A 12,290-nucleotide genomic window follows, 5' to 3' on the forward strand; every position below is an offset into this window, starting at 1 on the left:
TTTCAGATGTGTCCTAAGCAGAGATGGCCCAATACTAAACGGTTAACCTTAACTTTCCTTCCCTTTGCAGGGAAGACTTCAATGACCACTAACAGGACAAACGTAGCAAGCTAGCTGTCTGAGGGAAACTAACTCTTTTCAGCCTCGTTAAGGGGGACCTTTGCCTGGCCTTTTCCACTTAATAACCTCCACTACTGTCTGTCTACCTGGCCCAAATAATAGTGATGGATTTATCTAGCTCTTCTCCAGCCCTTGTAGCAAAAGGAAATGAGTAACCAGTGTAGGTGGTAAAAATGGCATTATACAGAACATACCCGTGAAGAACCTTTTCTAACATGGTTTAACAGCGCCTTCCTTAGGCCACAAATTACTTAAAATAACAGACTGTTCCCTATAAAGCAAGTAGCCTTAGGCTGTGCTAGTTAACTCTATCCTGCCTCAGAGCTGAAGGGTCACAGCATTTTGTTGTAGGAGCTGAACATGGTAACATTTTAGTAATATGATACCTAATATATTTTCAAATATGCCAAAAACAAAACTCTTTCTATGTTCCTGGTAATGCTACAATAATCCAGTCAGTTCTGCAATGGCAGAATTAGCTCCATGTTTATTGTCCCAACCCCCCCCCCCCCACCACCACCACCACACACACTTGCCCTCCATTGTTGATGGAGAAAACCAAAGAAACTATGAAAGTTTGCAAGAAAATCTATTTAAGAACAGCCCTGTCTGAGTCCACCACTACTCTTTTTCCCAACAGGCCTGATACATAAATGAACTGCAGCTCCCTCAGCTTGCCACCACTTCATTCCTTTCTTTAATGCAAAGATTATGGCTTTGCCTTGTATCTGGAAGCATCACAAGGCAAACTAACATACATTCTTAACCTTGGGAATGAGAAGTAGCTCCCCTCCATCTCTAGGCTACAGTTGGCAGCAAGGAAGGTACAATCAGGCCACTGAGTTCACTACTGAGAGCCAGCTTGGTATAGTGGTTAAGTGCCCAGACTCTTATCTGGGAGAACAGAGTGATTCCCCACTCCCCCACTTGCACCTAATGGAATGGCCTTGGGTCAGCCATAGCTTTCCTTGAAAGGGCAGCTGCTGTAAAATGCTCTCTCAGCCCTACCCATCTCACAGGGTGTCGGAGGGAAGGGGGGAGAGGTAAAGGAAATTGTGACCACTCTGAGATTCAGAGTACAGGGTGGGATATAAATCCAACATCATCACCTTCTACTGGCAGCAGCTATCAGGGATCTCAAGCAAAGGAAGGCCTTTACCAACACCTGCTATCAGAAACTGGCAATTCCGGAGGGGTGGGAGTAGAACCTGGGACATTCTGCTCACAGAACCTGGGCAACACTAAGAAACCAGTCTTCCCCTCTAAGCAGCTGTGGAAATTTAGTTGCATACTAACATATACTATGCACAGCTGCATCAGTAGTTTAGAGTATACTGGCAAATAAGGAGAGAGGGGCAGGCCCTTATACACAGTGACTGACCTGCTACCACCTGAGAATCATCTGCACCTACAAATGCATTTGAATGATTGTAGCCATGCCTTCCATTCATCTTCTGGCCTTGAACATTCATCCCTTGGATCTGATGTTAGGATTGGGGAACTGGACAAAAACAGCAAACAGGGTTCTAAATTTTACCCAATTCTAAATAACCTTTACCCCCTAACAACTAGCAAACAATGTAGTAATATCTGTCAGGCCCTTCGATGCAACCTCACTTTTCTTTTTAAAGACACTTTTCTTTTTAAAGAAACTCTGATGCACGTTGCCTTCTGAGCCTGGTATCTAAAAATGTGCAAGATACATTTAAAAAAACAAAATGCCCCTAACATTTATAAGTATTATTTTCCTTTGGAAACACACAAAACAGCAGGGGATGCTTTGGTATATACACCCACTGAGGAATACACTTTTTTTTAAAAAAATGTTCATAAATATAAACACAGTTAAAGTGACAAATTACAAAAATACAATTTATTGCTAACACTACTGAATTTTCTGTAACATCATCAGAGGTGTCCTCATTAAGTAGGAATGTCCACTTTTTACCCAATTCTACCACAAAGTAGCAAAACCACAAAGTTTGCCTTTTGTCTTTGGGTGTCAAGATAGATAACCTCCCCACAGAAAGGTATGTTGGGGATGATGGAGGGGAGGAATAAAAAGGTTTTGTTCCTCCACCTTGTGAAAATATATACTTGGCTAAAATGGGGAGTACAAATAGGTTTTTATCTGCACTTTTATAACAAAAATAGGAGAAAACTTTAGCACATGTCAAAATACTAACAGTGAAAGGAGCTGGTGAAAGAAAGAGTAAGAAATTCAGGCAAAAATGGTATACACAGTAGCAGCATTAACCCGGTTGCCAGAAATAAAGGATGGGGATTGAGGTATAGGAAAAACCCTGTGGAAGTGGTAGGGAAAGAGATGCTTGGATCTCCCAGGAGATTTCCCCTAACAGAAGGCATTTTTGTGCCAGCAAGACTTTCTCCCCGCCCCCTGCTAGAGCCCAACATGATCCCTAAAATGCTGCTCTTGAAGGGGCCAGTGAACCGACCCTCCCCCAGAACAGCATGGGGGGAGAAGTTGGAGGTCTGAAGCAGGAGGGGGTAATGGGCGAAAATTCTGTGCTGCTTCCATTAGTGGAAATTTACCACAGGATCAATGTGTGAACTACTCAACCAAATGAACTGTTTAGTTTTCTTTTTTACACCCATACACTAAACAGAACAGTTTTAAAGTTTCCTGCTAATAAGTTCCGTAATTTCCAAGTTCCCATTGCTTCACGGTGAATTTCAGCAAAGGTATTATTTTTTTTCAAAAAGACACAGCTGCCTCCCGCATACCTAGGCGGTGTCATCTGCCATTGCATCAGCATGTAAACCTGATTTATTAAAATAACATGCCAGCTAGAAATCCATGTATCATTTATAAATACATAACGTATATATATTTATGTATCTGGCTTTGCCTATGTGGCCTCATTAAGGATTTTTCTCTTCTGCAGTTATTTTCCCCATTTGGACAAATCAAGTTTGCTTTGTTTTTTTTGCTTAATGAGCAGAGAATCAGCTCTGCCTGTAACCCTGTCCTGGCAGACAAGAGCTTCCATCGACAACTTTGCTTTTGTCTCCATTTGTTTTTCTTAAAAAACCACCCTTCCTCTCTCACTCTCCCTGCACAGGATGTACAACACCCGTGTTCTAACTGCACGCAACTTAAACAATTACTGACACCAAACTTCACTTTGGTCCTGTTTTGCTGAAGCAAGCACGGCTTGGGTGGTTTTTGTTTTTGAAACACCAAAAGTGTTTGAAAGGCTAGTGAAGCGCAAACTCCCACAGCTGTACTCCGTTTCTTGCTGAGCCCGTTGCCAGCCTTGGCCGCTGTCCTCTTCGTGGGAGCGTCACTCTCCAGGCATACAGGGAAGGCGTCTGCTCCTCTGTGCTCACCCTCCGTCCACCCTCTGCTCAGCACAGCCCCTGCTCCGCCTCAGCATGCACCTGCCACCGCTGTCTTTCCAGCCTCAGCCTCAAGGCATTTGTATTTCGGACAGGTCTTGCAAGCCACAAGGCTGGCCCTGCAGGTGGTGGTTCTGTGGCTGCGGGTGGTGGAAATAGCCCATAGTGGCATTCTGCTGTGGCAGATGAGAGGGCTGAAATACGTGCTGGTTTTGGCCTGCCTGGACTGGCTCAGTAGCACCTGGCATCTGCAGAAGAATGGAGAGGTCTCTTTCAGAGATGAACATAAGCAGCCTTCCCACATATCTGTACCATTCCTGGCCTCACCTCCCTGTACTGACTCCTGGACTAGAAGGCAGTCTTGAAGAATGAAAGAACCACCTTGCTGGCTCAGACTGTGGGTCCAACTAGCTCTGTACCCACTGGTGGCTGTGTCTTCTGGGAAGCTCAAAAGCAGACCATAAAGTATATCTCCCCCCCTCTTCCAGCATCTGGCATTCAGAAGCATACTGTCTCACATGTGGAGCTTCCCTCCGGGTGCCCTTGTCAATAGCCATTTACAGACCTCACCATTTGGCCTTGGGGCAATGCTCCCTCTAAGCTGTGGAGTCTTGTGAGCAAAAATTCTACTTTTTGCGCTACTGGCATTCAAGTTGCGAGCGAGCAATTTGGCTACTGCATGAATTAGTTTGCTCTGGGGCCATCCTAGGATAAAAATATATGTGAGAGAAGCTAAAAAACTGAGCTAGCTCACGCGAAATCAGAGGGAACACTGCTTGTGGGTCACCATCAACGTTCCCTCTAAACGGTAGAGTCATGTGAGCAAAAATTCTATTGTAAACTACTGCATAAATTAGTTTGCTCTGGAGCCATTTTTCCTGAATTAAGGCAAAAATGTGTGAGCCAGAGGCTAAAAAACTGCGAGCTAGCTCACACTAACTCAGCTTAGAGGGAACACTGGACCTCACCCTCAGGAATCCATGTCATCCTTCGTACCTAAACTAGCTGATTTCATATCTTCCTGACCTGTATTACAAACTGCATTACCTGAAGATAGAGGTGATGTTGTTGAACTTGCTGCGGCTGCCACTGGTGGAGGGTGCCAGGGGCATGGCTCTGCTGTGCAGTAATGTTGGTGTGTGGAATCATCACTGAGGGGGTAAACACAGGGGCGGGAGCAGAGGCGCGACCAGCGGTGCAGGTGATTGGCTGCATCTGGATGGCAGGAGGCAAGCCCTGCTGCTCTTGAGGGAATCTGCAAGGCAGAAAATGCGGGGGGGGGGGGGGGACATGTCAAGCTTTAAGAACCTTACGAGTGGAAGAAACACTGCATTAGCAAGTGGTTACAACATACCAACACGGGCTAAAAACACACAGCAGCTTGGAACAAGGAAGCTGTTCCTACAGAAGCTGTTCCTATCACATCCTACGGCCGAAGCTAGCAAGGAGGTCTGACAAGCTGGCAGTCATGTGATAAACAGCGGCACCCTACAGCTGAGAGTTGTTGGACTGGATGGGTCATTGGCCTGATCCAACATGGCTTCTCTTACATTCTTAACCTGCTCCATGCCTAGTAGGATGCATTTGGGCTTGGCAGGTCACAAGCAATGTGACACGTTCATCCTACTTGTCTTGTGTGTGGTGATTGACCCCAATTAAACTCCTGCAGGGAAAGCCCAAGGAACACAGTTTAAATAACTGCGAAGGCTTACTTGGCTTGTCTGCCAGCAGTGCCTTGTGAAGACTGGCTGTTCCCATTAGTGCTGGACATCAAGGGCTGCACAGGCTGATCTAGCAACATCCTGTTGGAAATGTGACAAGCCACCACACTGCAGTGAGAACCAGGGAACACAAAGAGCCAGCACAATGTTGGACTGTATGTTTACTTCTCCAGGTGAATGTGTTCAAAAAACTCTTAGCAGGGAAAGTCAATGTTAGGGTCAAGGTAGGCAGGCTAACAAAGGGGTGTGAAAGAAGCAATGTATTCCTCCCTGTGTCGTTTTTTGGCTTCTTTTGTCCAGCAGCCCTTTGGGGCAACCTGAAGCCTGTTTTACACTCAGTGTTATCTAATCCAATTAAGTCTGCACCATCACCAGTGTTCCACTTTAAGATTCCATGAACTGCAGGCTTGAGCCCTCTCCATCATGTCTGGAAACACTCCCCCGCTTCCCTTTTTCATGTTTGAATATACAATCCAATGAAGATTTATCTGGGGAACTCAAAAATTTTCTGACAGGTTTGCTTGGTCCTAATAACAGAAACTACTCAACTATCGCTTGGGGGAATTCTTCTGTGGACCAACAGAGCAGCAGTTCTGGTCCCTAAAGCAAAACAGCAACAGCCAACCACATTTTGCAGTTGCCATGGTGCAAGATAGATATTTGGAGAAAAAGGATAACATTCCTCCTTGCACCTACCCAATCTCAAGCTACCACATTTTCATTTCCCCATTCCTCCAGGCAGGGTATGTGGCTCTCTTCTCCTCCTGTGCATTCGCACAAACTCTTAAGAGCTGAAAGTAACTGGCCTCTCTCATGATGATGATATTGGGTTTACATCCCGCCCTCCACTCTGAATCTCAGAGTGGCTCACAATCTCCTTTATCTTCCTCCCCACAACAGACACCCTGCTGCCCTTTCAAGGACCTCTGCCAGAGCTATGGCTGACCCAAGGCCATTCCAGCAGCTGCAATTGGAGGAGTGGGGAATCAAACCTGGTTCTCCCAGATAAGCATCCTCACACTTAACCAAACATGGCTAAGTGCAGATCTATGTCTCAAACTAGTCCTCAGCTTTCCTTCTACTGGCTGCTCCCTCACTTAAGTTAGTCCACCAGGACAGAGCCCAGGCGCAGTCTTTCTAGCAGCTCCCCACTCTATGGAACACTGAGCAGGTGAAGGTGGTGCTCTCTAGAAGTCTCTAGGAGGCATTGCAAAGCCATTCTATTCACTAGTGCTAGGCTACAGACAGAGTGATGGTGAAAGAGAGGCATTAACTGGAGTTCATTCTACTTTTTAAGATCTGGATTTGTAAACTGCCTTGAACAATGAAGGAAGAACATGGTATAAATATTTCAGTTCAGAAAAAAGTAAGTTTTCTGTACCGTAGACTCCGATCTTGGCTGTAGTCAGGCTGCTGCTGCCTCTCGGTCATTTCGGCAGGCATCGGAGCAGACACAGTGATAGGGTGCGCCTGAGAGAACACCATGGGATTATTGTAGAGGGGCATTGAAATGCTCATCTGCATTGGCAAGCATGCCTGCTGGATTTGGTTTCCTCTCAGAACATGCTTTTGCTGCTGCTGCTGTTGCTGTACCTGATACGTAAATACAGAAGCCTTCATTAGAACGGAGATTAGAACTATATAGCTTTAAAAAAAAAAAGCAGCAAAACCACATTTAAGAAAACCAAACCTGGGATGACGGAACACAAGGTTCCCTGAGGAATTGCCGTGGCGAGGGCAAGGGTGTGCCACAATACTGCTTGGCTCCCGTAAGGCCTTGCTGCTGAGACTTCTTGGAGGTTGTCCCGTGCCTACTCCCTGTTGCTGCTGCTTGCGGCTGAAAAGGCCTCCGTGGGTTCTGGGGTTGCTGCACGTTGTTGAAGACCATTGGCATTGGCTGTTGCATCAACATCTGTCCGGACAGAAAGGGAAAAGGATGTGGAGGTAAGAGACACCAGTTTTTGTTACAAGCAGTGAGCATGTCGACTTTGGGGACATCCCAAAATGCCTAATATTAAGCAAAAGAAAAAGAGGTCTTGGGTCAGCCATGACTCTGGCAGAGATTGTCCTTGAAAGGACAGCTGATGTGAGAGCCCTCTCAGCCCCACCCACCTCACAGGGTGTCTTGTGGGGAAGGAAGATAAAGGAGATTGTGAGCCACTCTGAGATCCAGAGTGGAGGGTGGGATATAAATCCAACATCATCATCTTTTTCATCCTCCTCTTCCTCTTCTTCCGCCTCTTCTTCTTCTTCTTCATGTACCAAAAGCATGGCAGCAAAATTTCATAATAAACAGAAGGGCTGCTGTAAACATGGGATTTCTGCATGTTCTAGTAATTTGCTGGATCAGTGTTCAAAGTAGCCACTAGATGGCAATCACCTCTTGGATATATTCCAATCCAAGCTTTATGTTTCCTTTGTTAAGTGCAAAGAGTACACAAGAGAAGTTGATCTATTTTAGAACAAAAGTTGTGCACTTATTGAGTTTCAAAAATGTCTGGAAACAAAGCATAAAATAGCCTTGTTTATTTATTTGATGATTTATATTCCGCCCTTCCCACAAAAGTGGCTCAGGGTGGCTCACAACAGATTGTTGGTATGAAAGACTCCTGTCTCTCAGCTAGCCAAGAAATTAATAGCCAGAAAAGGGCCTTTGCTCTCTAAAGTATAATCCAAGTTCAGTGGACAGCCATCGAGCGAAGCAGGACAGTCCTACTTCAGTCAACCTGGGAGAGGGGGCATCTCCAGTGCTCATGATGAAACAGGAATTGAGTTACATAAAGGCACTGAATGAATGGGCTTAACAAAGCTGGTTTAAGCCTACTAAAATTTTGTATCAAACATGATGTCCAAATAGTTAATGGACTCCCCCAAATTCCGGCTGCCACTGAATTTACGTTTGTATCCTCTCGTGGTTGAAGTGTGATAGATTATTGTCTATGCTCACCAAATCTATTCCCATTTATTAACATTTCCATAGAACCGCATACTGAAAGTGACCATCTTCCCTTAGTTTTTTCCCTTAAAGATGAACCCAAGGGGAGTTAACTCTATACCATCTCAAAATGAAAACGTTTCTTGTGAGGTCATGAAAAGGATAAAGTGGTCTTTATCTCAAGAAAGAGATTTCACTGCTCTTTTTAAGTCTGGGAGGTTTAAAAAATTAGAAATGGCAATTACAAATTCAAATACAGTTGCTGAAGCCCTATTTGAACTTGCCTTGCTGATTAATCTTTGCTGCTCTAAAGCTGAGGTGGTGAAATTAGGTAGTCCTAATATGTCCACATGGTTTGACCAGGACTGCTATTCTTGGAAAAAGAAATTAAGAGCCTTATTTAAGGAACCCCAATATGGTAGAGATCCACAGATGCTATATGACTATTTAGAATGTAAGAAATCCTTCTTAAGAGGTAATTGCAAATAAGAAGAAAAATTATTTTCAACATAATTGGGACCAACTCCTTTACGCCATAAAATCTAATGATAGTAAATCCTTTTGGAGATTAGTTTCAGACAGCATGAAGCCTAGAGCATTTGCCAACCCTAACATTTCTCCACAAACATGGGTTGACCATTATTCTAAGTATGCCCCACTGGATAGGATCTTTCATTTGCAAACTGCTGCATCAAGTTGAAAACTGATTTCAGAAAAGTCACACAATCCTAGCAGTCTGCACCTACCTGGAGAGCCCATTTATTTTAGTGGTTAAGTGTGTAGACTCTTAACTGGGAGAATTGGGTTTGATTCCCTACTCCTCCACATGCACCTGCTGATGTGACCTTGAGTGAGTCACAAGCTCTCACAGAGCTGTTCCTCTCAAGAGCAGTTTCTGTCAAAGCTCTCTCAGCTCCACCTACCTCACAAGGTGTCTATTGTGGGGAGGGGAAGGGAAAGGAGATTGTAAGCAGCTCTAAGACTCCTTCTCAGAGGAACTGAGGTATAGGAAAATCCCTTCCTTAATCCCTTCCTTTCCTGCTTATTACTGTGTTTATTTGCGAGGCTGCATATAAAGGCCAAACATCAGATATTGTTCCTTTCCCGGTGCCACACTCCTGATTCAGAGAAAGTCCTGTCAAGATATCTGCAGCCCCAATTATCTTGACATAGTGAGTCTGGACACACAAACACTTATACACAGCAAAACGTTGTTGGTCTTTAAAGTTTCTGAACTCTGATTTTGTTCAGCCCCAATTCCAATCCCCTCCCCCCATGGCTACTTTTGCAGGGCCAAAATGCACATCTGGAGATCAAATCCAAGCACTCGATTGTCATGTCCCTAAGTGCCATGGAAAGCATTTTGATTTAAAGAAGGCTGTTTATGGAAAGCCCTGTCAAGATACCTGCAGGTTGGAGTCTTGCACCAACAGAAGCTGCTCTTTGATGACATGCAGCTCCTCTTGCTGCGTCTTAATGTCAGCTTGCAAGATGCGGGTCCTCTCCTCCAGCTGCTCTTTCAGCTGATGCATCATCCCTATCTGAGCTGGGAAGTGATACACAGGCTATGGATGCAGAATGGAAGGAAGAGTCACCCAGCTGCACCTTTTGCAAACAGTGAATACTAAAAGCTACATATTTGAAAGAAAACTGCCCCCCCTCTTATTTTATTTATTTATTTTCTAGCCTGTCTTCCTTGCTGAGACTTGCAGATTACAAAAATTTAAAAAGCCAAAATTGATGCAACAATGCAATAAAGCTAGATTACAAAGATACAACAAAACCAGGATAATATATACAATCAACAATTCACTAAAAAACTCCAAGCTTTTATTTATGTAATAAAATAATGACACAGACTTACAACTCTGACACTATGTTTATCAAAAGTGGTTTATTTTCACATCACCAGTCAAATTCAAAAACTGTAATACTAAAGCCTTCCTTATGCAGTGCAGGGCCACCTGATGAGCACGGAGGGACTGCTGTTTATAATGCACAAATCAGACAGGAGGAGCACAGGACAGCCAATACCTTGCCACCCCAGGCCGTCCCCCACCCGTGCCCTGTCCCTGCCTCTCCAATGAGGGTCTGTAAATGGGGAGGAGCCTGGGGCTGCTTCTGCCACCTCCCTACTAGGTGGTGAGGGGCAGAAGCAGCCAATCTGCTTCTCCCTCCCATTTAAAGATCCCCACCAATCAGGCAGGGGTCTTTATACGAGGGGTAGGGGAAGGATGTTGCCACACTGCTCCTTCTGCCAGCCCAGGAGTGGGCAGATAAAAGAGGGTGTGTGGCATTGCTCCAAAACTGCCTCCTCTGCACTGCCTCTTTCGTTTACCCAGGTCCCGGCTGGGCAAAAGGGGTGGTGCAGCCTGGTTGCTATCAGACCACAGCCCAGTGGTTGGGGATTTCTGTCATAAACCGTATCTAGGATTTGGGCCATTTATCATATAATGCAATTTCTCAGATCTCAAATGCTCCATCATCTTAAAAGAGACTTTCATTGCCAGCCTAACAAAACTGATGCCTGGTAACAGATATGAAACAATGAAATCTGGCACTAAATGGCACATGGTGGATTTACGCACAACGAATTTTGAACAGTCCTCTCAAAATCTCTCAACCCTTACAGATGCATGAAGTTATCTCAATGTATTTTAATACTTTATCATTGTTAGCTGTCTTGTTGAACCAGTAAGAATTAAAATAGCTGGTTTTAAGTTTAAAAATAAGGAATTCGACTTGAGGAGCTTCCCTGCCCATTATTTAAAAAGCCTACCTTCATAATCATAAGAACTAGAGGATTGCTTTTAAAAAAAAAACAAATGAAAAGCTGAGGATCTAAGGATGCAGATTTATTCATACACCAAACCTGGCCCATTAATTAAAGAAGTTATAAATGCATCTAGTGCAAGACATCCAAGTTTCTCTTATAATTACATGAGGCTTCAGGACGTAAGTGGATATCTGTCTCAAGAGACATTCAGCTGTCATTATATTTTTCCTCTCTCTCTTCAGAACAGTGATTACTTTTAAGCCGCACACTTCACATCATTGTGCTGTGTGTCTCCCAGCTCCTGCCTCAGATCAGTTACTGCTAGTGGAGGAGGTGGGAAAACACCCACTGCCATGACTGCAGCTCTGGGTATCGCCTAGCACTCTCTCTATCTACTTGCCACGCAGGCACGTGCAGAGATAACTGTGTACCAAGGGGGGGGGGCGGGACGTACCATAACCGCTTGCTGTGAGGGAACCGTGGGCTGCGCCATGTGACGCTGCGTGAGATGCTCAGTGGGCGTCTGAGGGGTTATTATACCCTGTGAAAGAAAAACAGTGGGGTCATAATGCATTTGGCACAAGTATGAATAGGGTTATATCTCTTTGTAATAACTTTCCCCAAAAATAGTGCCTCCATGGCCTAGTTTATGCAGTACCTGTGTTTGAGATATATCTCTTCAGATGGTGGTTCAAGTGACTCATACAAAAAATAAATCTCTTCATATAGAAAACTAACAAGTCAGGGAAAACAACTGAAACCTGGCTTCCCAAGCCAGGGCAATATATTCACACATCTGCCCTTTTAAAAACATGTTATTTAGCTCTGAAAACTCCCCAAGCCTACCAGCACTTCAAGACCATTTAACTTAATGTCTTGGTCATGTGTCCTGTCTTATAAATAGCCCTGCCAATGGCTTTACCAGCCTCTGCCCCTGTGCAGTGCGATCTGCAGGTAACAAGCAGCAGATAAATGCTCTGTTCCTCATCATAAAACACTTCACATGCCAATTTCAGCAGATCAAACTACTCACTAAAGGCACAAAAGCAGTGCTGGCCCTCATATCAGCTGACAGCTCAATTTACATCTATTTCTTTCTTTAAAGCAGGCATCTGCTGCCCTTCTGCCTAGCAAAGCACTGAAGAGGCAGCTGACTATCAGGCCAAGTCACAGGATTCTCCTCCAGTTCGCTGCTCTACTGACCACCAGACTGCATTAAAGTCTAAGACAACACAGTTCTTAGCAGTGCTGAAGCTGTTATGCAGAAGGAGAACAAGGTTCAAAGGCAGAGCACTATGCAGGCAGAGCACTAGTGCCCTGGAGAGAGGAGGCCTGCTCACAGTATTCTGTAGCTGTTATTTATCTTTATATCATTATA

The 12,290-nt window shown here is 44.6% G+C and overlaps 2 protein-coding genes across 2 annotated transcripts in view; one reads left to right on the forward strand and one right to left on the reverse strand.

The window, feature by feature from the left end:
- Positions 1-12,290, forward strand: part of RADX (RPA1 related single stranded DNA binding protein, X-linked) — a 213,207-nt gene that overhangs the window by 188,937 nt on the left and 11,980 nt on the right. The window lies entirely within an intron of this gene.
- PASD1 (PAS domain containing repressor 1) overlaps positions 3,480-12,290 on the reverse strand; it is a 94,134-nt gene continuing 85,323 nt past the window's right edge. Inside the window, exons 16-21 of the mRNA XM_060249404.1 lie at positions 11,367-11,453; positions 9,543-9,701; positions 6,892-7,113; positions 6,583-6,794; positions 4,528-4,735; positions 3,480-3,728 (exon numbers count right to left, since the gene is read on the reverse strand). Coding sequence (XP_060105387.1) covers positions 3,552-3,728; positions 4,528-4,735; positions 6,583-6,794; positions 6,892-7,113; positions 9,543-9,701; positions 11,367-11,453 — 1,065 coding nt within the window. The 3' untranslated portion in view covers positions 3,480-3,551. The remainder of the gene's footprint in view (positions 3,729-4,527; positions 4,736-6,582; positions 6,795-6,891; positions 7,114-9,542; positions 9,702-11,366; positions 11,454-12,290) is intronic.

This window comes from Heteronotia binoei, chromosome 11 (assembly GCF_032191835.1).
Source record: "Heteronotia binoei isolate CCM8104 ecotype False Entrance Well chromosome 11, APGP_CSIRO_Hbin_v1, whole genome shotgun sequence".
NCBI lineage: Eukaryota > Metazoa > Chordata > Lepidosauria > Squamata > Gekkonidae > Heteronotia > Heteronotia binoei.